The sequence below is a fragment of the Erithacus rubecula genome (assembly GCF_903797595.1).
Source record: "Erithacus rubecula genome assembly, chromosome: 1".
Classification (NCBI taxonomy): domain Eukaryota; kingdom Metazoa; phylum Chordata; class Aves; order Passeriformes; family Muscicapidae; genus Erithacus; species Erithacus rubecula.
Genome location: NC_136658.1, coordinates 4,676,704 through 4,703,500, shown reverse-complemented (window position 1 = coordinate 4,703,500; position 26,797 = coordinate 4,676,704). Strand labels below are relative to the sequence as shown.

The window sequence follows — 26,797 nt, the reverse complement described above, 5'->3', positions numbered from 1 at the left end:
TGTGACAATGCACTGTAACTGAGCAGTGCCAGGAGTGCAACAGATTGACACTGCCCCCTTCCTGGCAGAGTTTCAGCATTGCTTTCCCCTGTTGGGGTAAATTCAGGCACCAGGGATTAGCTGGGGTACACACAAGGTTGCACTGACCAGCAGACCACTGACAGAGGTGTTTTTATGGGTATGAAATCCAGAGATACCAGTGACCTGCTGCCTTACACAGCTTTTCCTCAGACAGTACCCTGCAATATGAAAATGGCTGCTCAGGATTCCCACATCAAGCTGATGCCAGCCTGCTTCCCTAACTTCCTTCCAGAGGGTGAGTGTTTTCCACCAGCACTCCTCCATTTCACATCACTTGTATTTCTGACTATTGAGGGAGGCAGAGATGTCTCACGCTGCCTTCAGGCTCTAAATGGCTTTCTGTGTCTTTATTTTCCTGCAACACTTCAAGGATCAGTTTTCTTCATGCCTCAGAGAAGTGGTATCTAAATCGTTTTAAACTGAAACAGGGACAGAATAAGCTGTGCAAATCATTTTCTAGTAGAACCTTAATTACATCCTGCAGTGTCTCGTCCTCAGCAAACTACCAGCAATAAAATTCTGCATTTCATTTTAAAACCGACAAGGCTGGGTTTTTCTATTTTGTTTTCCCCAATTGACATATCCATAATCTAGCCTGGGACTTTGTTCCACAGAATTTTTGTCAAAGGCTCTAGAAAGTGTGCCTGCAACTACTAAATCTTTCTCAGGTTCACATTCAATTTGCAAGTTATACAACTGTAGCTCAAGAAAGAGACGTTCTGTTTGCAGGAAGGTGTTTGCCAGATCCCCACTGGCAATGGCAAAAAGTGATTTATGATCAGTTTTAGTTAACATGGCCTCTCAAACAGATTTTTAAAAGTCTTTACAGCCATGGCCTAATGCCAAGGCTTTTTCTATAGGAATGTGCTCAAATTCAGCTTGTGGCCATGTCCTGTGAATCAAATGCAAAAGGAAATGGGTACAAATATTGAATACATCCTCTTGATGAGACAAAGGGCTTTTTGCTTTCCAAAGATCCCCTCTTGCTCCGCCACTACAAATTTGCCTTTTCCAGTTTTTGGTTTGTGCAGGGGTGTTGGTGACTTTAGTCCCTCAGTTCACAAGATGCTCCCAATTACAGTTCCATGCTTTGATAATTTAACAAATCCAATGACTTTATGACTATGGGGTCACAAACATCTAGGAATTCTCCAGTGATGGTGTCCCTCAGGAAAAATAGTATCTACAGCAGTTACACAAGTAGTGAGAAGTGCTATATCTTCAGGAGGAACCAGGACTCAGTTCACACTTCTGTGCAGGAGCCCTGAATTTTCTTAACTCCTCCAAGAAAGATGGATTCATCTGCATGGTTTTTAAGGGGCACAAATAAAAAGGCTCAGATTTATTCCTGGTCCAATGTTTATAAGTGTATTTACATACTTAATTCATACTAAATAGGTGTCCTTCCTCTTTGGGGCTGCTACACTCTGCTGCCAATATGAAAATTTTTTAATGGCAGTGTCATCACTGTCATGAGCACAGGAATCCTCTGCCACATACCAGTCCCTCAAGGGATGAAAGCACTGCAGTTCTTGCATCTTCTCCCAAGCACCAGATGTACTTGGTTTGTGTTGCTCACACAGCATGCACAACTACTTAAACTTTGACCTTGGGCTTGAACTACAGATGCCTTTCCCACTGTTTCTTGGAAGCTCCATTGTTTCCTTTGCCTTGACAAATCCTCAGGCTGGGTTGAGGGCTGGGTTACTCACTTCCTTCACTGGCACACTCTGATGGGGTTTCATCAAAACTGAACTCTTGGGTGTCCAGCATTGTTTTGCCCAGTCCAACCCCGAGGTTCTGCAGTCCCTGCAGAGTCTTAGTCTGAGCCTTCATTCATGACCCCAGCCCTTACTGGGTGTCCTACTCTGGCACTACACTTCCCTGCAGTACTCCAGTTGCTGCAACACTTTGTAATTCCCCTCCTTTGCATAAAATAATTGAATATTCAATACCAAACATCCCCAAGCCACGGACTGCAGCTGTGGCCAGCCCTGAATCCTGACAGCCACAGTCCAACACCTCCACAGGGCTGCATGTTATGGGACACAGCTCAGAGCCAAGGGGTAAAGAAGCTCCACAAGGATCTCACCAACAGGAAACAATCCTGGCTCTCCAGGAACTGTGTGGCTTCTTATGAGAAAGGCTGGGCTCATCCCCAGAAACCTTGGCAATGTCAATCACAGGTTTTGGAGCTCAGCAGCCTGTACAGCTTCCTTCTTCCCTCTGCTGAGATGGTCATTCTCCATAGGGAAATGTTCCCCATTATTTGAGGAATTCAGGAAGCTTAGAACTTCCATTTGGCACAAAAGGATGAATTAAAGGAGAACAGCCTCCACTGCCACCCCTGCTAAGCAGATAGTAGCATAGAAAATCCAGAACACAGCTCTGAGAGAAACTCAACGTGTATGAAGTTATGTTTTCTTCCACTCAAGCTTACAAACAGCTTGGAGAACCAAACTCTTCCCTGAGCACACTTCTTCTAACCTATGTTGAATATGTAAAGCAAGGACACTAGATTTACAGCCAAGTGCTTTTCCACTCCGGGCAGATGGAACAGGATGAAAGTAAATTTGTGGGTGTTTATGCTTGATTTGGCAGAGAAAAAAAAATGAGGGAGGGGTTGTGTTTGAGGGAGGGTATCAAAGATCAGAGCCAGATGCTCCTGCACGGAGCTCTGGATTTACAGGAAATTAAGAAGGTAGAGAAGGTGAGGCAAAGGCTGTGTTTGAAGTGAGAGTCAAGGGGTTCTGAGGCTTGCAACCATCCAAGGTGCTTGGGGGGAATTACAGCACATGCCAAAACCACACCACAGTGGCCTGGGGTGCTTTCATTATACAAAGCCTGGGAGAGCAGAGGCTGTAAATGTAGCTTCAAAAGGAGCTTCATCTTAAAGTCTTAGCTCTCAGGGTCTATTAAACATTTATGCTGACTACCACTCCTACTATTTGCTTCAGAGAAAGCACCCGAAATAACCTTTGCTACAGAGTGAACTACTACAGCTCTACTGGCTGTGTAGGAGACTAGCAGAGAGCTGTGAGAAACAAACAGAAATGGTGTTGGAAGAGTGAGCTGCTGTCTCTGTTCAGTCAGCCAGGAAAAAAGCAGGAAAATCTGGTCTGGAACCTGAGAGGGAAGACAGAAAACTTTGCTAGAACTAATGAGTGGATTAGTGATGTAGAGATGGCTAAGACTGAGTGAGGCCTTTGGAGACAATATAGATATTTAAGAATATTGACAATTTTTTGGTTTTATCCTAGAGTTCACCATTTTGGGGAAGTGTTCAGACCAGTCTCCAATTGGATCTGTGGCTACTGCAGCTTAAGGACTATAGAGGACAAGAAAGAAAGCAGACCCTTATGCAGAAATCAAAAGGAAGACAGAGGACCTCAAAGAGAAGATGAAAAGAAGGGATTAATTTTCCTGATTTGCTTAAAAAATGTTTGGCCATGCAACAAGAGTTTAGGATGAGACAGCCAGAAGTACTCAAGGTTTTCACTCAATGTTTTCTGCCCTTCAGTCACACAGCCAGAGCTTGATCCCAATATTCACTTGTGGCCTTGCACAGATTGGTACCTGGATTTTATCAGCTCTTGCAAATTCAGTGGAACTACTGGTCTATGGAATTTAGCAGTCCTTGGGAAGCTGTCACACTCCTTGTCAGCACATGCTTTTCCTCTTTGGTCTGTTTTCTGGTAATAATTTCTTCACCCAAATCTACAAATACCTACAGGACTTACTCAGTTTCACACAAAAGAGGACTTTATGACTAGTGGAGTTGAAGGCTGTTGTGGCTAATCAGAGTTCACTTTATAAAAACTAAGTGTAAATGCAGCTCCTTCCTAGTAATGAGCAACCACCGCTTCTCTTCCTGAAATCCAAAGCCACCAAGATAGGAAAAATGAATGTTTAGTGTTCACATTTGAATATACAGACCCAATGAAGATGGGACAGACCTTCCCACATTCAGCCTTGGAAAGAAACATTGATTGACTGGTCTGGATTCCTGTTTGGATGGTATCTGCTTATCCCCAGCCCCTCAGACTTATGTTTATTTGGCTGTTTGTCAGCATGGGTATTGCATCTAGCAGTCTCCTGAAGGATGGCCAAATATGACTGAGCTGACCCAAACTCAAATACCAAACACTAAACGAAGGGTAGCTTTGAATACTGCACCCTTACAAACCATTTTGCAAACTGGAAGTCCTGCACATCATTTTGATGGTGCTCAACCACCGATTCTCAGTTATATTCTTTCATAGAGCCATAGAATATCTTGAATTGGAAGGGGTGTTTAAAGATCATCTAACCCTTGAGGGACACCATTCCAACACCTGTTGGAATGAGTCTGGAAGACAAAGATGACTATGGGATGGAGGAGCTCTCCTGCAAGGAAAGGATGAGAGAATTGGGTTTGCTCAGGTGACCTCATTGCAGCCTTCTGGTACCTGAATGTAGAGAGGGATATTTTACAAGAGCAGCAGCATGGATTAAAACAAAAAGAGCATGGGTTTAGATTAGATGTTAGGTAAAAAATTCTGTAGTGTGATGGTGGGGAGTCACTGGAACAGGTTGCCTAAAGTTGTGATGCCCTATCTCTGGAAGTGTTCAAGGCCAGGCTGGATGGAGCTCTGAGCAACCTGGACTATTGAAAAACATCCCTGCCCACAGCAGGAGAGTTGGAATAATATCTAAAGTCACTTTTAACCCAAACCATCTGACAATTCTACGATTCCTTGCAGCCCACAGCCCTGAAGCAGCAAAGAAATTTATACAAATCAACTCCAAAGACATTGATGCTGCAACCATGAGATTTGTGACTTTACACTAGATGTTCAAATGGAATCAGGCCCTGGCAACAGCGAGTGGTGGCGCCAGGAGAAATGCGACTGCTTGATGGCTGCAGGCGTCCAGGAATTTCTCTCCCAAACACGCCCCGAGGGAGGGCAGCGGGCAGCACAGATCTGTGCCGAGCTGGGAGCCCTGAGGGCGCAGCTAGGAGGATATTTGGGGGGGCTGTGCCAGGCGCACACTCAGAGCTCGTCCCATCTATCGCAACTCTGTCGCGACACGGGAAGACCCGCCCGGGCCCTCAGCGCCGGGGCGGGAACCGCGGAACTACGGAACTACAACTCCCATGAGCGCGCGGGGCGGGCGGCGCCGCCATCTTGGGCCGTGTGGCGGGCGGCCATGGCCGCGGGGCGGGCGGCGCTGGCGCTGCGGGCAGTGGCGCTGTGGGCCATGGCGGCCGCGCTGTGCCGCCCGCAGCCCGCCCTGGCGGCAGGTGAGCGGCGGGGCGGGAGCGGGAGCGGGGCCGGGAGGGAGGGAGGGAGGGAGGGAGGGAGGGACGGCGGCATCCCCAGCATCCCGTGGCGGAGCCCGACCCGCTGCCCGCTCCCCGCCCCGCCGCTTGTTCTGCTGGAGGATGGACGGAATCCTTTGGCTTTTCCTTCATGTGTGTTTTAGATGCCAAGTGGAAAACGATAACTGGCCAAATTAAGAAAGCTGTGGAAGTCTATGAGCCGTGTGTTAAGGAAAATTGCAGCTGCCACCAAAGGTGAGAGCGGTTTCCTTTCGGCTGCGCAGGTCTCCGGACGTAAGAGGGAATACTTTAGGCAGCGCTGGGATAACTGGGGATTATTAACCAGGGAATGTTTTATCCCAAAGGTGTCACATCTGCAGCTATGGGACTGCAGCTGGACACACGCCTTGTTACCCTCTGCAACTGAACATACATTTCATATAAGCACACAATAAATCATACACAGTGACATTCTCTTAACAACCCACCTCTGTCTTCTCACTCAGTAGGACTGGGGGGTTTGATACTTTTAAGCAGCATTTTTATTTAAAGGAGGGAAAGGAATTTAGGAGTTATCATATTCTTCTGCCTTTAGGACTAGGATTTCAGATGCAGAAACACAGATGCCCAGTTCAAGCCTCCTATTTAAAAGTATCAGATGTGCTCACTCATTTTGGGGTTTGAGTGCTATATTGACTTTTAAAATCAGATGAGTCATACTGAGCAACTATTTGTACACTGTTGGGAGTTTTTGATCTTCATTGCTCTTGAAATATTGATGAGGGGAAATCTCTTCTAGTTGAGCCTTCCAGTCTTTTTCCTAAATTACAGTCCAGATACAGCCTAAAGACATATCCTAATCTTTAAACATATACCCTACTAGCTCCCGCCCACCTTTGGGCCAGACTCCTTTTCCCAAGTGATTGCAACCTCCAAATCTGCTGCAGAACATGATAAGCAATGGTAACATGAAGTGAGGATGGCTGTGGATGTGCTATAGTGCTACAACTCTGCCTTTTCTCAAACTCACCCTGTTTGCATCCCTGCCAGACTGCTCATGCTGTTGTGGTCACACTATCTGCACAATGGCAATTCCTGACACAGGCAATGATGCAATGTCTACCTAAAAGCAAAGAATGTTTCCTTGTCTGTTACAATCTGACAGTGTTTATTATATGCTCCAAGCAGTTAGATCACAGAGCTTCTAGACTAAATTTATAGAAGTTGCATCCTCCTTCTGTGTTTTCTCATACTCATTAGGTTTGTGCTTCCATACTGTGTTCCTGGAGATTGCTGGTGATGCTTTCAGCTTGCAGAAGTCACAGGACATGTGCTGCATAGGCCTGTCCTTCTGGGCCAGCTTTCTGTTTTCAGTGTTGCTGGGTGATGGTGTTCCTTGCAACTAAACTGTTTACCTACATGTTTGATGTCTACATAGCATGACACTGTGAAGGATTTGGTGTTGTGCCCCATCATTCGTGGAGGGCCAGAGCACAAGGGTTAAGTGAGCTGAAGGGTTTTACTCAGGGTATTTTAGGGAGAAAGGACTAGAGTTATCCTGTGCTGGGCTTTGTGTTCAAGCAAACAGCACATAGGTAAAAGTGTGAAACTTGGACCTATGAGTCTCTAAGACCTTCCAAGTGACTTAAATTCTCATACCAGAGCTCCTAGAAGCTACATGAGGCTGCTTTTAGCTGGAAGTTCTGCACACTGCAACAATTGAATACACACTATCCTCCCTGTGCTACATAATAATGGCTGATGGTTTTGTTTCAGTGTCTGGAAGCAGGACCTGGCTCCTTTTCGAGGTGGCATTTCCAAGGAGACAATGTCAGACGTGGTGAGCCGGAAGGTGGGGACCCACTACCAAATAATTCAAAACAAACTGTACCGTGAGCAGGACTGCATGTTCCCTGCAAGGTAAGAGCTGTGCAGAGGATCTGCTCTCCCAGCTGGGACAGAAGAGAACTTCCAACACTGCCAAGTTATAAGTTATTGAGTGCAATGATATTTCAGAGGTTTGAATTCCTCATCAGGGCAGGAGCCCAGAAAATAAACTAATAGGCTTATATGCATCAATAGGAAAGTGTCACTGTTGCACTTTAGTGTACAAAGGGTTGGTTGGTTGAGGCATCCCAGAGAAAGCTCAGATCAGGCCAGATTTAGTGGGATGTGTTGCCTCATTGGTGTCCATACTGCAGGGGACTTGGAGGCTGCTGTAGGCAGTCCCCAGTTTGCATCATTGCTTAGGCTCACCATCTCTTGTGCCTCTATGCAGAGGAAGGCCTGCAAGATTCTGCAGGAGTCTGCCTCCTTGTAGCTCTTTTGCCATGTGTCATTTCTCCACAGATGCAGTGGAGTTGAGCACTTCATTCTGGGGATCATCCACCGCCTCCCTGACATGGAAATGGTGATCAATGTGAGGGACTACCCCCAGGTTCCCAAGTGGATGAAACCCATTATCCCAGTCTTCTCCTTCAGCAAGGTACACACACCTTTAAAAGCTATTTCCAAGCCATGTATGTCCTTCTTTCTCTAGGGAGCATATTTTTGAGGATGGTTCTCTGCAGGTTTTCTTTGCATCAAAATTGCTTGTTCCTTCTTGCCCTTTGTTTCCTTTCACTTCCAGTTTTCTGACAGACAGACTTGCAGATCAATTTGATAGATCAGCTTTTCCCCTCATTAGCTCCTCTTCCAGGTCAAAAAGTGTACTTCTGCTGCAGTGGAATGATACACAGCTGGGTGGGATATGTGCCAGTATTCCTCCCAATATCTCTATAAAAATTGTAGCCATAGTTTAAAATCAATATTAAGGATTTTTGATCATGTCAGTTGTCATACAGTAATCTCATTTAATGTGAATATTTTAGTCCTTTTTTTGTGGTGCCACAGATGGGTGTTTCTATAATCTTGTAATCTTCTGTGAGCTCTTTTCTTCTGGATTCCCTTTTCCACCTTCAAATATGCACACACATGCAGAGGTGCACATGTGCATAGGGACAATCACTCTTTGCTTTTCTGTTCCCAGACTCAAGAACTCTCCTGCATGTTTTCCTACCTCTCCCACTGTTAAACCTGGCTGTGGCATTAGTGTCTCATCCTTTCCAACAAAATGTTCTTACACCTCAAGCTTAGACTAATCTTGCTTTGCCTTAGTGTATGCCCTGTATGCCCAAATCCTTCATTTTCACAACAAACCCTAATTTTGGCTGAAGTCTAGCAGACAGTAAAATGCAAAGAGAAGCAATGAACTATTTGGTCTTGCTACTTCAAACCCAGCTCTATTTCTCCTAACTTGCAGCATCTTACTCTGCACCTAAATCTTCAGGTCATTCAATCTGAACCATAATATGACCCTAATAATAACTATTGCCTACTCCCCAGTGATCCTAAAATTCTCTAGATTTTCAGTACAAGCAATAACCATATTCACTCTAGCCAGCAGAACCCAAGGTTTTGCAAAACAGGTTGCAGGAGTTTAATCTTTGCAGCTGTGCTCATCATTCTGCCCGTGGGTGCCTTGCAAAACCCTACAAGAAACAGAGCTCTGTGCTCACTGCTGTCCAGAATCTGAACTGTAACCTCAGTGGCCTTGGACTCTCCAGGATGTCCAGATGACAGATAATTGTGTAGGAAGTTTACTGCTAGTGCAAGGGAGTTGCTTGTAGTCTGGTTTCACAGAAGGGTTTAGTCTTAAATGCTGGTTTTCCCTCTGGTAATATATGGGGTCTTAAGCAACCAAACAGGAGTGAGGAACTGGAATTCTTACCTGACTTGGATATTTGTTAAGGTGAATTGTTAAGTGATCTCTAGGAAGTCTGGACTGAACTGAAGTGTTGGAAACCTTAATGTCCAAGTGTCTCTAAGTCCTCTATCTCTAAGGAGGTAATAATGCCTCTTGATTTATCATCAGAAGAAAACATTTGTTGCTACACATAGGCACAAGCCTTTTTTAAAAGTGAGTTGAGTTCTGGTCTTTTGCTATTTACTAATCAACTGCATCATGGATCTCTTTTGCTATTTTCTACATGGAAGTCCTGTGTCATCACACAGCAAGACAAGGCCTTTTAAAAATCATTGAAGCATTCCAGTATTGATCTGTGTTCATATGACCCCTGCCCAGGGAGGTTGTGGAGTCTCCCTATCTGGAGACATTCCAAACCCACCTGGATGTGCTTCTGTGTAACCTGCTCTAGGTGACCCTGCCATGGCAGGGGGTTTGGACTGGATGATCTCCAGAGATCCCTTCCAACCCTAATAATTTTGTGATTCTGTAAGTCCAGCAAATGGTGACTGCAAGGCTCTGGTGGCCCCTTTTGGATGCATAAGGGAGAAAGCCAACAGAGTTCCTAGAAGGAACATTTGTTACTGGCAGACTTTGTAACATTTGTTACAGGCAATAAACCAAAGTAGATACTACTCATTCTTGCATTACTCTCCTTTTTCTCAAGACATCTGAGTACAATGATATCATGTATCCTGCCTGGACGTTTTGGGAAGGAGGACCAGCTGTTTGGCCAATTTACCCAACAGGTTTAGGGCGCTGGGACCTCATGAGAGAGGACCTCAGGAGGTAAGTTTTGGAAATGGTTGTATGTGGGGGAAGGTTTTGTGGAAGACAAAAATCCATCTTGTACTGGGCCAGTGTTGGTGTCTAAGACCATAGCCTGTGATTAATCCTGCTGTTTCACATTAGCTACCTACAGTCTGACTGCTGTATGGGAATCCTCCATGGAAACCTTGAATGATATCACTGGAAGTTATAATTAGCTCCTCTGTTTGCCACCCTTTAGTAAGGAATGCAAAGGACAAGCTATGCACATCCTTCATGCTGTAAGGGCCAGATTGCTATCAGGTGTGGGGAGAGCAGGTTTGTCAATAAAGTAACAGTTATCTTTTGCCTGCAGAAATCTCCCCTGACATACAGAAATATTTTTCTTTCTTTTCAACTGCCTCTGTAGGAGGTGTGTTTTTTTCACTGCAGGGATGATCCAGGATGTTTGTATAAGCTTCTGGAAGGCTAAAGGAAAGCCTTCTTTAGATCTGCTTTTACTTGAGTGTCACTGTGCAATAGAAAAACCTGGAATCATTCCTAAGAATCAAGAGTCACTGCTGGGCTAAACAGAAGACATTTCTGGCTGGGACTCCTCCTTGTGGCAGGATCTTTTGATTTATTAGCAGAGTAAGGGGCTGCTTTTCATGGAGAGTGACAAAGCAAGTGTGTGACAGTGAGTGAACACAGAAACAAAACAGCAAAAACCACTTCTATGTCATTGACTTGACATCTGAATGTAAGGTTGAATCTTTAGCTCTTCAAAACCTGAAGATCCATGTGATTATTCATAGCTAAAGCTTAATGTGTTGTTGTATAATGGGGGGTCCAAAGCATTTACTCATCCTTGTGTTTTCACTTGTGTCACTGGTTTATAAGGAGCTGCAAAGCTTCACCTGCACAGATCAGCTTGGGGGTCAGGACCTGCATGTTCCACCAGGTGCAGTAGAAAAATGTGGCAGAGTTCCCCTGAGAGTTGGTGAGGCAGGTGGCTGCAATGGCAGAAAAAACCCAGGTGAACAGCTATTTTGAAGGACTTGATTAGGTTTAAAGTGAAAGTGATTAGAAAAAACAATGAACTGCTGTGTTTTAAGTGCAAAACATTAGGTGGGTTTTTTGGTTTTGGTAGTTTTGTTTTGTAGTGAGAAATGACTGATTAGAAACTCTCTAGTCATTTTTCACTATCCCTATTCAGTGAAGTACAGCAAAATAAAGCCACAGTACAAAAAGTGGATTCAAACCTTAGGGAAACTTTTATTACCCTTCAAGGTTTGGTGGGAGCTGTGGATAATAAGTTGTTTTGCCTGAAAGATGTTCTGGAAAGTAGCCTATATTATGTTTTCTTGAACACAACATTCACAGAAAAACCTGTTTCATTGGACCTGGCTGAGAGGTTTTTTATGCTATAATGAAGAAAGTGATTTCCATAAAAAATGAATAGCAAAAGATATCATGCTGTGAAAGCTGATGAGGTTGTTGTTTCATGGTTATTTTAAATCATTTATTGCCATGTATAAAAAAATATTTTCAGATCTGCAGAAAAATGGCCATGGAAGAAAAAAATCTCTAAGGGATATTTCCGAGGATCCAGGTGAGCATTTTTTCCTGCAGCAGAAGATACAAAGTCTGTGACAACTCTCTGTATGTAGAAATTTCCATGTCTCCAAGACCTAATCCCTAATTAAGTGTAACTCAGAATGTGCTTTCCACAAATAAAGGAAGTGAGACATGTTGTACAGCACTGCACTATGAGCTATTCTCCACAAGAACCACCATTTGCAACTAGTTTATTATAATCACCTAATATTGGAAACAGAAGTCATGATGGATTTGCCATGTTATTTCTTAATGACTAAAACTGTCACCTCAGGAACCCACTTGTTTTATTCTGTGAAGGAAGCTGCAGGTGCTTGATACAAATTTAAAGATTTAATATTGCTGTACATGCTTCCTGCCAATGTGAGTGTTTTATTTGCTGTGCAAGTGCTCCACACTGAATGAAAAGTATTCTGGCCTTAAGTTCCCTGAGTGGTGGGGGATAAAAGATTGGTTTTGGCCTCTCTACAGTGACAGTGCGAAACAATGTTAAACCCCATACTTTGTTTCTTGTCCTTCCCCAGCAGGGAAGAATTTAATGGTTTACCAGGTAGGCTCAGCAGGTGATGAGGAATGTGTCTCAGGGATGTCATAACCTTGTTGATCAGCAGTCCTGTCAGAGGATCACTGCTGAAGATGCTGAACATCTCTCAACTCTCTCTGACTAAGATGGGAGTTAAAACATTTGGCACCCATCAGGATAAAGGAAGCAGGATTTGTCCTGGGAATTATTTAAACATATAGTCAGTCAAATAATTTTGGTACCCATAACTCATTCTCTTCTGTTAATATATCCTTAGACAGAAATACACTGTGGTACACACTTCATAACGTTTTGGGGACACACAGGGAGGTCAGCCTCAAAAAGAAGCAGTGCCTCAAGTCCTGTAGTCTGTTATCTGTGTTGAGTCTTGGGGATTGGCAATTAGTGACAGCATTTCTTTTTCAGAACAAGCCCTGAGAGAGATCCCCTCATCCTGCTGTCCCGAGAAAACCCAGAACTTGTTGATGCCGAGTACACTAAAAACCAGGCTTGGAAATCTGAAAAGGTGTGTGGGTGTTTGTCTGTCTTCTGAGTGTGAAGGCCAGAAAGGGTGGCATTTCAAGATGGCTTTGATGAGAGAGAAACATCTTGTTGGAGAGTTGTGGGTGAACCTTTAGAGTGGGGGAGGTGTGTAGTTCCCTTTTCGGCCGCACCTCTCTGACAGATGAAAGGAAGGAGTCTCTAGAGCCTGGCAGGCCAAACACTTTTCTTCCTCCTATGCTTGTTGTTCAAGGAAAGGAGAACACATAAGAAAATGAATCTCTGCCAATCTCCTCCTCTCCCACAACAACAAAATTGGCCAATCCTTCCCCTTCTGTCTCTGAGCTGCCTCTCTGGTGTTGTCAGTCTTCAAACCTTTTTCTGTTTTCTCCATTTCTTGATCCTGTTGTGGATAACTTTTGCTGATAACTTTTTAGTTCCTTACTTAGTCTACAGTCCAGCTCTCTCCAAACAGTCTTGGCTAATGCAGTTACACTTGGCTTCACACAGTCCATTGTCCCAAGCTGTTTTCCACTCTGTAGCTGCCAACAAAACATTATCATTTAATGTGTTTGTGCTGGCATTCACTTACAGGCAGTGTGTAATTTACTGAGCTTTTTTTCATGTTTGAAGGGCTGGGAATTCTTTATAATCCTTCTAACAGCCCACCAGAGAAGGTTTTCTCAGAAGTGGGAATGGAAGGTTTTGACACATCACCTTTGTTTCTAACTGAGAAGGAAAACAAGTTAAATCACCATTTGAAGCTTACTGTTTTGTTTTGGTTTTTTTTTTTTTTTTAATTCTCTTTATTTTAAGGACACCTTAGGAAAGCCTCCTGCAAAGGAAATTCCACTGGTTGATCACTGCAAATACAAGTAAGAGTTTTGATTGGTAAAGCTGTTCAAGGGCTGTGGGTTAGTCTTTCCTTGCATGGTGTAGGGTCTCATTTTATTTTTAGGTCTAATTCAACAACCAGCTTCACGTAGATATGAAAGTTTGTGAGCAGATATAAGACAGTTGAAAATTTGGGGGTGTAGCATGACAAGTGCTGCCACTGGGTGTATGTAGTAAAAGAGAGAACCTGAAATCTGATTGAGCAGACCTAGTATTAATTCATAGTTTTTATGTTGTTTGGGAGAATGTGGTTTTGATTTACCAAGGTTTTTATTCTTTAACTACTTTAGTGAGGGTTTTTTGGTGTAGCATTCTCACAGGTTTCTATGTACAATGTAAACTCTTGGTGTGTATGCACTTGTGTGTCAGATGTTTTGCTTTTTCTTCTGCTAGTTGTGATTCTGCCAGCCAGAATCTGCTGATATAAGAGCTCAGTCATTTGGCTGAATCTGTGTTTTTGTGCAAATATGATTGACTTGTCTCATTTTGTATTTGACTAGACTGTAGCTCAGATTTCTCCCTTCTGTTACACATAGACTGCCCAACTCTGATGCTCCCCAGCCCATCATATGGTGGAGGCTGAGACCTTCTCACACACTTTTGTAGTCCAGGGTAGCAGGGTGAACATGAACTTTTGTCTGCTCCCTTCAGTGTAGGTGTTAGAGCAAGCTGGCTTGGCTGAGGTCATGAATGGTGGGAGCTGTGTCTGGAATTGGACAGAGGCATTTCCCTGCTTCCAGACCATCATTCTTGTTACATCTCTACATGCATTTGTTGAGTTCCTAATACAGTGAGCTGCTTGTCCCTGCCTTGAGATCCTGTGTGCTAAGTAGTTTCAGATTTACTCCTTGTTATTTACTGCAGAACTAAGTTTAGCTGTAATTCCCATCTCACCCAAAATATATATAATATATAAGCTTCATCTCACCCAAAATAGCTTTATTAAAGGAAGAACTCTCTTCCCCCAGCCCAAAATGTTTGACTTCAAAGATCAGTTTTATATTCTGAGCAGGTTTACCCATAGGAAAAACAGCTTTCCATATAATAGGAGAAATGTGGGTTTGATAAAGAAAACAAGTAAGCAAACAAACATCCCTGTGAGATACAGTTTGCTAAGAGAAATACCCCCTTGCCACAGTCAAGCCCACTTTACTAACTTGGCAGAAAATACTGAAAACAAAATTGTGGATTCTTTGTTATCTGTGAAGTCCATCTGTTGTGTGCTGGCCCATTTAACCTCCTAGGGTTGCATTCCCAAGTTAATATGAAACAATTACATTCAGATTAAAGCAGAATCCCAGAGGAAAAAATAACTTGAGATAGATGTGGCAAAGCACAACGATGAACAGAAAAACTTCACTGCAAAGCAAGAGAGAATTGGGAAAAATTTCCTTGTGGTTGACAGAATCTGTGTGACCCCATAGGGTCATGAAATCCATGTTGTGCCCTTCCATGTCTTGTTGGCAATTGTCCATGAGATCTCCTTAATTTTGTCACTGGCAGGTACCTTTATCAGAGGTAAAGCCTCACACCTTGATTTTCTCACTGAGTTTTGAGACACTGCAGAAACTCACCCAGCACACCCTCAACTTCAGCTCACCTTTCTATAGCAGCTTCAAATAAATGCCTTTCCTCCGTTTTAGTGACAGGTGTGCTGCCTGTCAGGGAAGCTTCACTGCTCCTTGGAGACCAGCACACCTTAGTGCATTTCCTCACACAAAACATGTAACCAGGTCACTTTCTTTGCTCATTTTAAAGGTACCTGTTCAATTTCCGGGGAGTGGCAGCCAGTTTCCGTTTGAAACACCTTTTCCTGTGTGGCTCACTCGTCTTTCATGTTGGAGAAGAGTGGTTAGAGTTCTTCTACCCCCAGCTGAAGCCTTGGGTCCACTACATCCCAGTGCGGTCAGACCTCTCTGATGTCAGGTGTGAGGCTGCTCCATGGAGCATTCCTTACCATGGGGAAGCCTTTGGGAAGGTGGGGGGGTTTGTTTTAGGCCATGAAGTGCCTCCACTCTGAGGCATCAGGCAAAAAGACTCTTGGAGGTCATGATCTTTTCTCTTCATCACTGCTCCCAGAGAAACCTTTGCTGATATTACTTGGGGAGTGGTTTCACTGGAGTAAATCTCTCACTCTCACTGAAATGAGCAGGCACTAGACACTTAAATTTGCCAAGTGGGCAACAGAGATAAGGGGGAAGAAGAACTTATCAGTGGGCCAAAAATGTGTTAGCTCCCAGATTTCAGGATGTTGTCCAGAACTGATGTGAAACAATCAAGTTTCTTCTGTGCTCTGAGATGAGCAGCACATTCACCCACTTGTAGACTCTTAACCTCACCCTCTCCAACAATTTAGCTAAGGAATGATGTTCTCCACTCAGCCAGTTGTTTCATAGCTTTATTTGTGTGTGTCTTCATTTTAGGGAGCTCTTGCAGTTTGTAAAGGAAAATGATGCCATAGCACAAGAAATTTCAGAGAGGTAAGAAGTGTGTCCTTCCTGGCTATTAGCAGTCTTCTTCCAAAAACATTTTCTTACACTGCTTTTGAATGGGTTGCCCATCAAACAAAAACCAGTATTAGCAGGGTGCAGTATAAATGATCTTCTGCAATAGCAGCAGGAGGGCTGGAGCACTGATAAGAAGCAGGGGGGAGCAGAGAACATGATGCTGTGCTTAGCTCTTGGGTTCACATGTGACCCATGTCAGAACCCCATGGAAAGCTGGCAGAGGTTGGGAGCTTTCCTCTCAGTATGAGGTGAGCTGGCTCCTGGGAGCTGTGTCTGCACTGTAAACATTATCTATCCAGGCTGGTCTGAAGCAGCATGCATCAGTGCTGCTCTAGCTGTATGTGATAAGTGAAATCTGATATTTATTATCCCAGATAGCAAATACTGTCTTGAGGATAGCAGAGGCACTGCAACTGTCAGAGCTGTGAGCATGAATGAAAATTGTGAAATTAAAATAGACGGTACAGAGCAGTGTGTGTTGTTTCTCATTTGAAACAACACTGAATGTTGATATACATCCAAACCAAAACTAATGACTCTTGTAGGAACTGGAAAACAGTCCTGACTGTGCCTTGTGTGTCTCTAGGGGACGTCAGTTCATCACTGAGCACTTGGAGATGGAGGACATCTCTTGCTACTGGGAGCATCTGCTGTCTGAATATTCCCAAACCTTGACTTACAAAGTGAAAAGGAGGAAGAGCTACAGCGAGATCACTTCTGGACAGCTGAAAACAGAACTGTAGAGACTTCTCTGTTTTTCTCTTCAGCTCAAACTGATCACTGTGGAAATCTGAAAATCAGTATTAACTTATTTCTTGCTCTCTCAAACTTACCTTTCACACTAGAACTACAGAGAACAGCAGTAGGCTGATTTGGACCTTGCTTCCAGGCAGTGGGATATTGTCACTACAATTATGTTAAGCAGCAGGTTGGATTATGGCTATTTAATGGGGTGGTCAGTCGTGCCTAGAGGAGGGATGTTAGCATTTAGGACTTAGTTACTGCCTGTCTAGAATGACCCTAAATCCCATTCAGTTAATGAGAAGCTTTACTGGACTTTTTACCAAAAGTCATGGGAAGGGACACAGACTGTGAGCTGCACTCAGCTGGCAAACACTTGCCCCTTTGGCAAGTATTTTCTCAGATGGGTGATAGCACTTGGTTTTCTGACAGAAGCAGGTACTGGGATTTGGGGTAACCTTTTTGGATGGCTTAGAGTTGATGCTTATGTCTGGTTTTAGAGGTTGATGGTAAGGCTGTGACATGCCCTTGAAAGGATAACTGATCCTTGCAGAGTTACCCTACCTACCTCACAGGGGAGCAGCAGTGGTGGTGATGTGGCCATCATCAGTGATGTGCTTGGCAACTGAGGGGGTTCATCCTTCAGCAGATGAACTGTGTGCCTGCACAGCCCTGCACAACTGAGCCCCTGTTAATTATTTCTCACCAGCTGCCTGGCCAGACATCCTGGGACCCTTAGGAACCCAGAGAAAGTATTCAGAGGTAGATTCAGCACTTCTTTTTCCCAAAAGGGCAGAGTCTACTCTGATCCCATTCTGTAATCTTTCTAGGATTATTTTGGGGTTTTGTATTGTTTTGGGGTTTTTTTGAGACTGGTAATGCATCTGCTCACTTCAGCACTCACTTTCCTTCCCCACAGCAGTGCCACTTCTTTTCTCATCCCCTTCAGCCTGGCTGAGGGGTCATCAGTCTTCAGTCATGTAGTAACAGCTATTGCTCACATTACCCATTTTGAGTTTGTCACAGGCTGCTTGTCCTTGCTGTGTTTATGCCCACCACAGCCTCTCAGCTAAAAAGGACCACAATTCCTGAAGTGACCTGAGGTGAGAGGCTGGGAGGGAGCAGCATCTTTGGCAGCCAGACAGGAAGTTTGTGAGGTGGCAGGAGGGGCACAGGAGCCTCCCAGGGGAGCATCCTTGATAGTAAAACAGCCTCAAGGCTGAGAGCAGCACATTATAATGGAAGAGGATGATAGCAACAGCTCTCAGGCCCATCTGCAGTCAGTGTGGATCAAGGAAAAAGGAAATTTTGTGGAACAGTAACATTTAAATGCATGTATGCCCTCACAGAAGCCTTGCAGCCCTGGTACAGGGACACAGCAGCTGACCCTCTTGGTCAAGTGCTGGTTGCTGGGGCAGTGTGTTGGTTTTGGGACCAGTGCTGGGGTTATCCCATCCAGCAAAGGAAACAGAATGGGGTATTAAAAGAATCTGGTTTCCCAGGAAAACTGCCAGAGTGGAAAGGGTTTTCTGGTTTTCAGTTTTTTAGCCAAAGGAGAGATAGCACTCCAAGAAACTGAACAGCTCTGTATGATATTTTAAAACCATTTGTAATGAAGTGCTTTTTGTAATAAAACAAACAAAAATGAAGTTTTGCTGGATGCATGTTGCTTCATGAGAAGAGTAATAAGAGGTCTGCAAAGCCCCATTTGTTCCACCCGTAGATCTTGTGATGAGACTTGATTGTTGCACCTTGCCGAAGTGATGGTTCATCAGGAGGGGGGAAGAATCCCAGGAATTCGGGTCCCGTGTGTTAAAATACACACAGGCTCCAGGGGAGATTTCACATTATTGAAAGGCCTCACAAATGAGTCTTTGATGGTTTATGACACCTAATACACGACAGCTGCATCTGTGTCAGCACAGTCGAGCCAGGAATGCCCCATCAGGCGTTCCCCGCGGGAAGGAGGGTTCACCACCGCGAGTGTTGGGCAAGGCAACGAGCACCACGAGAGGCACCGCGCGGGATCTGCCTCTCAGCGGCCTCAAAGCCCGGGGGCTGCGCTCCCTCTGCCTGATGCGAACGGGGCATCACAGCGCCCAAACCGCAGCTCCCCTTTCGGGGGCGGGGGGACAAACCTGGCCCTGCACAAACGGCTCATTAATCGGTGATAGTGCGGTCAGTCACACGAGCGGTGCCGAGCGGTTCCGAGCTGAGCCGAGCGGTGCCGAGCGGTTCCGAGCTGAGCCGAGCGGTGCCGAGCGGTTCCGAGCTGAGCCGAGCGGTGCCGAGCCGCTCCGTGCCGTGCCCCGCCGGGGCGCAGGGGGCGCTGCCGCTCCCGCCCGGTGCCGCCGCGGCTCGGCCATGGCGGAGCCCCCCGGCGCCCCGGTGGAGTTCGGCTGCCCCGCGCCGCTGCCGCAGACGGGCTGGGAGCGGCTCAGAGAACTCTGGCGGCGAGAGTGAGCGCCGGGCCGGGCTCGGGTGGGACGGGGTGGGATGGGGCTCTGCGGGGCTGGGTGGTGGCGGTACCGCCGTGCCTCCCCCCAGCGCTGCCCTTGCCTTGCAGCGAGCAGCAGCAGTACCCGGAGGAGACGCTGAACATCGCCAAGTCGGCCTTCACGGCGGGCGTGGTGGGCTGGCTCTACGGGGGGCTGCCCGCCTTCATCAGCGCCCGCAAAGCCTTCATCGAGAGCAGCCGCGGCGAGATCTTCCAGAGCCGCGCCGATGCCGTGGTACGGGCCCGGGGCGGGGGGGCCTCGGGCGGGCGGCGCGGTGCCGGAGCTGCCCCGGGGCAGCACGGGCTGGGTGACACCGGAGCCCTCAGCACGGCCCGGCCCTGCCGAGCGCGGCTGATCGCCCGTCCTGCTACGGAAAGTTCGCTGGGAGTGCGTGAGGGCTGCGGGGATTAGCGGGGCCCCGTTCCCCAGACTGCGGTCAGCTGCGCAGCAGCGTCCTTCCTTACGGACAAAGCTGGTGACAGAGTTACCGTCCTGTGAAGCGGCTAATTAATGTGTCTCGAAAAGACTTTCTGCTTTTTAGTGTGCTGACAGGAGACTTCATAGTATCAAACTGGGATTGTACTCATGGCTTACTGATTTAAACAGTTTAAAATTCTTGTACAGCACCAGCACGACAAAACACTTGTGACATTTTATAGATGCATTTGAACTTCTAGGTGTTTGTTATTCAATTAAAGTCTTGGTAACCTGGATTATAAGGAAGAAAACCCCTTTAAAAATCTGCGTGATATAAATTTTGCATCACTTAAAATTAGATTTGACCTCTGATGTGGTGACCTGCAAATTACCACTGCATAGCTTTGCTCTGGTGACTTCCAGGTACATCTGAACCCAGGCTGAGCTCCTGCACCACAAACAGTGGAAGGGAAAATTTATTTACTTTCATGGTATTAACTGCAACGTTTTTAACTTTTGTGAAACTTCACAGTTTAACACATATTTTATAAAACCTCTTCTTTTCAAACTTTTAAGTGCCAGCATTAAACAGCAGAGTTTGACGGTATCTTAACATTAATATTATTTATTGGTGATTGTTGTTTATTAATACTTGTGAACTCATAATAATGAATTAGTTTCTAGTTTTTCTCCCTTCTCTGCTGCTCGAAGAGGACACCCAGATGTCTTTCAGCAGCAGGACTGCAAACACCAGCTGAAGTTCCAAACTGGAACTGATCCTTGTTTTTCCTGTTGGCGGCTGGGAGCAGCTTTTCCTCCAGAGGGGGCTGCCTTGATCAGAGCTGGGATCCCGGTGCCAAGGGCCATCAGTGCCATGGCCTGGCTTGCAGGGGGCTGGCAGGGGTGGCTGTGAGCTGTGACATGTCCTGTGTGTCCCCCCAGCAATCTGCACACCGTGCTGGTGTCCGGAGTTTCATCCGCTACGGCTGGCGCTGGAGCTGGAGGGTCGCGGCTTTCGCCACCATATTCAAGTGAGTGTGTCCTGATGTCCTTGTCCTTCAGCACCAGGGGCCAAGAGCTTTCTGTGCCAGCAGTGCCCACAGCTCTGGTGATTGATTGCAGCTCCTGGTGCTGCCTTAACCTGAGTCTGGTTCATCAGGCAGGAGCATGGAGAGGGTTTAACCTTTTAGATTTGCCCCAGAATCCTCATCTTCTAATGAATCAACACAAACCCTCAACGTGGAAAAGCCCTGTTTGTACTCTAATCCCTGCTCTTACTGACTTGAATGCTGTTCTTCCCTTTCTTGACAGCTGCTTTCTGCTTTTGCTTTGTCTCTTTTGGTGCTTTTTCTCTGAGGGAGTGTTAAAGTGTGTTGACAGTTTCTGGAAGTGCTTTCTAACCCACACTGATTTTTGTCCTTTCTGCTATGTCTCATTACTCCTAGTTTGTATACACTGGTGTTACTCACAATTATTTTTTCCTTGTCCTCAGACACTTGCAGGGGATTGTCTTCTTCTTGAGCAGTTGCAATATATCAGACCTACCAGTTCTATGTACCTGTTTAGACCTTCAGACTTTTCCTACACACTCAAAAACAATGCAGAGAGAGTTCTGCTTCCCTGATTTTCTTCCTTGGGTGTTTCAGTGCATTTCTGGCAATAGAACATCCAACTAAGCTTGGTCTTCTGAGCCAAGCCCTTTTAAACTAGAAATATCTCCTCCCCTGTTGTTCAAACTAGTAAATTTAAAAATTGAAACCTGCTTTGACTCTCTCTGCAGATGTGTTCTGTTTAAGTTCTCCTACTTTTAAGACCCCACAGTACTGACTGGTGTTATATTTCTGACTCTCTAATTCTTTTGTTCCTTTCTGAATTTTTTCCTTACCCTTTCTTGGCTTCTGTGGCTCCTTTTAGTTTTTAGTTAGCATGCTGTTTGTTTTCTCTCCTGGAGGTTTTGATTTCTTTGTGTTTTTCTGGATTTCTTTGGATTTGGCATGTAACCCTGTCATATTCCACCAGGTGTCTCCCTGCAGTCAGATCAGCCCCTTTTTCACCAGCCTTTTGGAAAAGGTTCTGAACTAAACTATTTGCTGCACAACACTGTTTCTGTAAAACCAAAGTTGAAAATTTCATCCTGCAGTTGTGAAAACTGCAAAGAGTATCTCAGATCCAGTTCAGGAACTCTGATATTCCCTGGTCTGTGTCTGTGCAGCTGCCCACAGTAAAGTCACAGAAGTTGTAGCTGGCATGTGTGTGTTCTGAACATTTGGGCAGCCAGGCAGGGTTGGCTTAATGAAATCCAGCTTTATTTCAGGCTGTGTTTTGCTGCCTCTCTTTTTCCATATGCCAAGGGAGATACAGGTTTGATATTAGGAAGAAGTTTTTCACTGAAAGAATAACAAAGTATTGGAATGCTTTGCCTGGGGAAGTGGTAGAGTCACCATCCCTTGAGTGTATTTAAATAAGACTGGATGTGGCACTTGGTGCCATGGTCTAGTTGAGGTGTTAGGGCATGGGTTGGACTAGATGATCTTAGAGATCTCTTCCAGCCCAGTGATTCTGTGATTCTCTAACTGCTGACTCCTGTTCCTTGACTTTGCAGCGTGGTGAGCACGGGTCTGGCTGCCTACCGAGATAAAACCACCATCAGTAACTTTGCTGCAGCTGGAGGTAAGAGTGCTGTAACCTTGGGAGCCAGGGCCACAGCAGACAAGCATAAACAAGTATCCACATCCCTTGGGCTTGAGCAGCTTCTGTGCCCTTGGGTTTTGCTTCTTGTTCCAGACTTTGCTCTGTTGTTTTCCTGCTGTGTGCCTTTATTTGTAACAGAGATACTGATGCACTGCTAAAAACACTGGGGAGTTTTGTGGTTATCAGTTCATCTTCAAGATACTTGCTGCAGTATTTTGTGTGAAAAATGCTAGTGTGGGGTAAAGGCAACACTTAGTGCATAACCTGTTCTCCTAAGCACCTATTTAACAGGGAAAACATTTTTTGTTTCCACTCTTGGTAACAATTGAGCACACTGTTTGTAAGCTGCCCTTTTTATGCTAAGTTTTGTGTGCCCGCTTTTGGCAACAGGGCTCTGGGTAAGTGATCTGCTTGTTCAGTTTTATTTGCTTTATTGCCCTTACAGTTGGATACACTTGTTACTGATCCTTTCTGCCTTACATGGTAGCTACTATTATTAGCTGTTGTTGCAGAGAAAAAAGAGTGAAGGAGATCATGCTCTACCCCAGAGAGAGCTTGGCTTTATTTTCATAGATACTTCTATGATACAGGAAAAACTGTTAGTTTTTCTGAAGCAGAAGGAACTTTGTGCAATATTTCAGTGCAGAGACCATGGTGACTGTGTGGTCAGGGTCTGTCCCAGTGGCCATGGCACTTGGTTTCTGCTCTGTTAAAAGCAGATGTCAGCTCATGGAGAAGAGAAATGCAGCAAAGCAACTCCCTGTGTTGGTGTGAGATGTCTGTGGTGGGCTGTTTCTAGTTTCAGTGGGTTTGTTCTTTTTTCAGCCTTCACAGGAGCCCTGTTCAGAATGCACTTGGGCCTGCAGGGCCTGGTGGGTGGCATCATGTTTGGAACAGCTTTTGGGTGAGTGGTGACTGCTGCAAGCCTGGAATCACAGGTGGGGCCACAGGAGCTTCCCTTCCTCTCTTGCCTTGAGGGATTTTCTCGATCTCTGCTGGAACTTCGTGATGATCACTTCCAACCTTTAAACTGTTTTTCTTTGTTTCTTTTTTTGTGTGTTGCTGCTCTCTCAGTAGTGAGAGCTCAGTGCTCTCTGTAGAGCATCCTGTTTGCTGCTGTTTGCTTATTAGAGTGAGCCACACAGGCTCCACCAAAGCTAAAATGTGAAGCAGCAGGCATTAGGAAACACTGAGGGGGTAGCTGCATGGCTGGGCTGTAAGGTGACATGTGTCTTTGTGTGTGTCTTGCAGTCATAAGTCTCCTGAAGTTCCTGGGGCATGGAGGAACCCATGGTTCTCTCTCAGAGGCTTTGTGCTTCTGGACAATGACCTCTAACTCATAAGAAATCTGACTTTTCAAGCAGGGCTGGGATTTCTTCTCAAAGTGCTGACCTGTAAATATCCTCAAAAGTGAATCTGGGGGTCCTACCTGGAGAAGAAAATTAGCTTTATTTGTGCTCTTGGCACCATAAGGATGGTGTCAGCTGTGGGCATGGCTGGAAGCAGCCTAGGGAGCTTTACCAGTGAGAACACTAGTACTTCCAGAGCTGGATGGAAGCTGAGCAGGGGTGTCACTGTCTGAAATAGGGTTTAGGTGTTCTATGGGATCTTCACTGGGCACTATAAATCTTTCCACCCCTTTGTCCTGTGTGTACCTGTCAATGAGTAAATTCAAAATGCATTATCACAGGGGCTCCAGTGGGTCACAGCTGAAGAGAGGCTGTGATTGGTAGGTGACAGCAGAGCAGGAGTACCTTAGTCTTGATGTGATGTGAGTCCTGGGGAATGTCACGCTCCCTTCATGCAGCATCTGGCCCCTGCATGCTCCTTTTGCTGATGCCAGTAAGTTATTGCTGCTGTGTGTCCCCTGGGTGACTCCTCTGCTTCCTCCCCAGGGTTCCTGCAGGAGGCCTCCTGATGGCAATGTATGGCCTGGCTGGTGAGACCCTGCACGAGAAGAGGAGTCGCCAGCGCAAGGAGCAGTACGAGCAGAGGCTGGCACAGTGGTGAGGAGCAGCCCTGCCCCCTGCACATGTGGGCTAGGAGGGTGTCTATGGCTCTGTGGGGGTTCAAACATTTAGAGAAAGCTCACTAGGCTCTCTAAAGCTCAGTTCTTGGTTGTTGGTGTTATTCACATATCAGTCTTAGAAAAGCTGGTTTAGTCTTCCCAGTCTTTCCTTCATTGCTGCCTTCTTTCCATCCCTATTAAAGAGAGGAAAGAAGGAGGATAGTTGGAGGCTTGGGGGGAAAAAAGGCCATGACACTGGTCATGTGAATTACTGGAACTTAGTCACTGGTTCTAGAAGAAATTTTTAAGAGCTTGGATTCTGCAGTCATGTCTCTGTCAGGAGGATACAGGCATAAAATTGCTTTGCACTCTCTCTTCTTTTCTTAGGCAATCCAGGCTCAGTATGACTGAAATCTTAGGCCAAACAGAAAACAATGCCCAGGGAAGACCAGAGATGGAAAGAACAACAGAATTGAAGAGCTACTGAGTCTTCTCCAGATCTCTGTTGTAAGAAGCATTTTGATCCTGCTTGTAAAAGCCTTCAGTCAGAGGATCATGGAAGTTGTCTGTGAATGCAGTTGTATCCTGTGAAAAAGTGTTTTGCTGAAAACATTGTTCAGGGATGGATATCACTGCACAAAGAGCTTGGAAAGGCCAAACCTGTTCCACCTGAGAAGGTGGAAATACAGACTTTACAGGCCAGGAAGTAACATCTAGGTTTGGCAGGAAGTGAGGGCTCCAAAGCCTCATCTAGAACTCATTTCACTGCTGAAAATGTCCAAACCACCAGTGATGTAGAAATACTCAAGGTAAAGAAGCCTATGGATGGTTCATGTGCTAAAGGTGCCTTGATTCCAAAAGTTAATTATGCCCTGGTGAAAGCTGCTCTTCAGACAGTGCCTGAAGAACTTGGTTCCTGCAAATGCTTGGGGTATTTGGCAGTCAGTGTGGAGGAGTGAGAATTATATGGAAATACCCTGAAAAAGGCATGATTTGGGTTCCTCAGTAGAAGCCTGGGGGGGCCACAGAAAACATGACTTATTTCTGGTGGAAGACTTGGCCCTGTGGACAGTTTTAAAATTAAGAAGGCCTCTAATTTCATTTGCAAGTTGGAAATTTGGGGGTGACCTTTGGGGGAAATGTAGTTCAAGGCACTCAATAAAGCCATCCAGCAGTGGTGACTGTGTCCATGAGCTCTTCATGTCAGTACAGCAGGTACTCTGTGCTAGTGCAGTGTTGGTACTAGAGAAGCATCCTTGAGTGATACTCCTTGAGAAGAGCTCTAAGGTCCCACCAGATATTCCTCTACCCAGGCAGTAACAAAGGCGAGAGCCATGAGAGTTGCAGCTCTGTTATTTTGTTCCAGAGATGAACTGTAAAGTCAGAGCTGTTACCTGTGGGTGGTGCTGGAGTTACTCTAAAATGTTCTGTACTCAGAAGGCTGAGGTGGCCCATCACTGTTCCCCCAAAGCAGGAGGTCAGAATTCCTTTTCACTTTCTTTGTTGGAAATTTCTTTGTTCTAGTAAAAGGGATTTTATCCAGGCAGGATTTTCAGGTGTTCTTCTCATAAGAAAAGAATCTGTTCTGGTTGAATGCCTTTCCAAATAATTACTGTTGATTGAAATATGAACAGTCAATCCCACAGAGTGTATTCCACCCACCCAAAGCAGATTTTTGGCACAGTTTGCTTTCAAGAAGATATTGTGTTTTCTGACTCCTGAAGTGAGCATTTTTTAAACACCCCAGTGTAGCTCATTTTTCTATTGAAGAAATGTGTATTTCAGGGTTGTCATCAACCAGCTCTGATTTTCTTTTTCTATGTATAAGTGAAGAATCTGCCTAAGCAGAGGTATGGATATATCTCCCTCTTCCTGTTTCAAGCTCTGCATGTGTTGGTGACAGTAATGGTGTCCTTTGCCCCCCTACCCACCCCCCCAAAAAAAAAAAGAAAATAGGCCTTTGCCTTTCTAAGTCACATTCTTGTGCTTACACAGCTATGTCTTATCTTCTTCTTTTTTATCTTCTTTCTTCATGCTATTACATTCCCACCCAATATCCCACACTCTTATCTGTACAGCAGCACTGATGACATTTAGCTGTGTCATGGCTCTGTCTCTATTCCTGTTTGGTGGTATTTGATGTGATGCCTAAAGAATACTAATTTTCCTGACTATTGATGCAGGGATGTTCTTCCATGGGAGGGAAGGCAGAGCCAAGATTCTCTCTCTGTGCAAAGGAGGGCTGCTACCTGTTCTTATGCTGCTTATTAGCCAGGGGAAGCAGATACTTCCAGCTGCACTCAAGATTAGCAGCCATTTGTTTCTGTTTCTTGCTGAATTTAGTTCCCTGCACATCATTGTTTCTTAGACTCCCAAATTGGGAGTGAAGAATTGGTTCAGAGCATGTTTTTTATATACACCTATAAGGGATTCTTCACATCCCCACTCCCTCCACCCCCAGCAAAAGCACAGCACTGAAATTATTG

General features: G+C 45.3%; 2 protein-coding genes across 2 annotated transcripts; both read left to right on the top strand.

Moving 5' to 3' along the window:
- Positions 1–5,247: 5,247 nt before the first annotated feature.
- Positions 5,248–18,346, top strand: POGLUT1 (protein O-glucosyltransferase 1). Its single transcript, XM_079308746.1, has 11 exons — positions 5,248–5,365; positions 5,548–5,638; positions 7,160–7,303; positions 7,733–7,868; positions 9,835–9,956; positions 11,467–11,526; positions 12,481–12,580; positions 13,372–13,430; positions 15,208–15,375; positions 15,873–15,929; positions 16,543–18,346. Exons 1-11 carry the CDS (start codon positions 5,272–5,274, stop codon positions 16,697–16,699), a joined length of 1,188 nt encoding a protein of 395 aa, XP_079164872.1. The 5' UTR covers positions 5,248–5,271; the 3' UTR covers positions 16,700–18,346.
- An 85-nt stretch (positions 18,347–18,431) lies between these two features.
- Positions 18,432–25,489, top strand: TIMMDC1 (translocase of inner mitochondrial membrane domain containing 1). The gene is given in 8 exon segments (XM_079308758.1): positions 18,432–19,156; positions 19,264–19,429; positions 20,555–20,643; positions 22,215–22,282; positions 23,129–23,207; positions 24,199–24,309; positions 24,699–24,753; positions 24,755–25,489. Coding segments are annotated over 8 exon segments (1,176 nt in total). The 5' UTR covers positions 18,432–18,581; the 3' UTR covers positions 24,788–25,489.
- The last annotated feature ends 1,308 nt before the right edge of the window (positions 25,490–26,797 follow it).

Bases quoted from the DNA above. Each gene is read 5' to 3' on its own strand.
- POGLUT1 (XM_079308746.1), top strand. From the start codon at position 5,272: ATGGCCGCGGGGCGGGCGGCGCTGGCGCTGCGGGCAGTGGCGCTGTGG. The intron at 13,431-15,207 runs GTAAGAGTTTTG...CTCATTTTAAAG, and splicing joins GTTGATCACTGCAAATACAA to GTACCTGTTCAATTTCCGGG. The intron at 15,376-15,872 runs GTGTGAGGCTGC...TCTTCATTTTAG, and splicing joins TCAGACCTCTCTGATGTCAG to GGAGCTCTTGCAGTTTGTAA.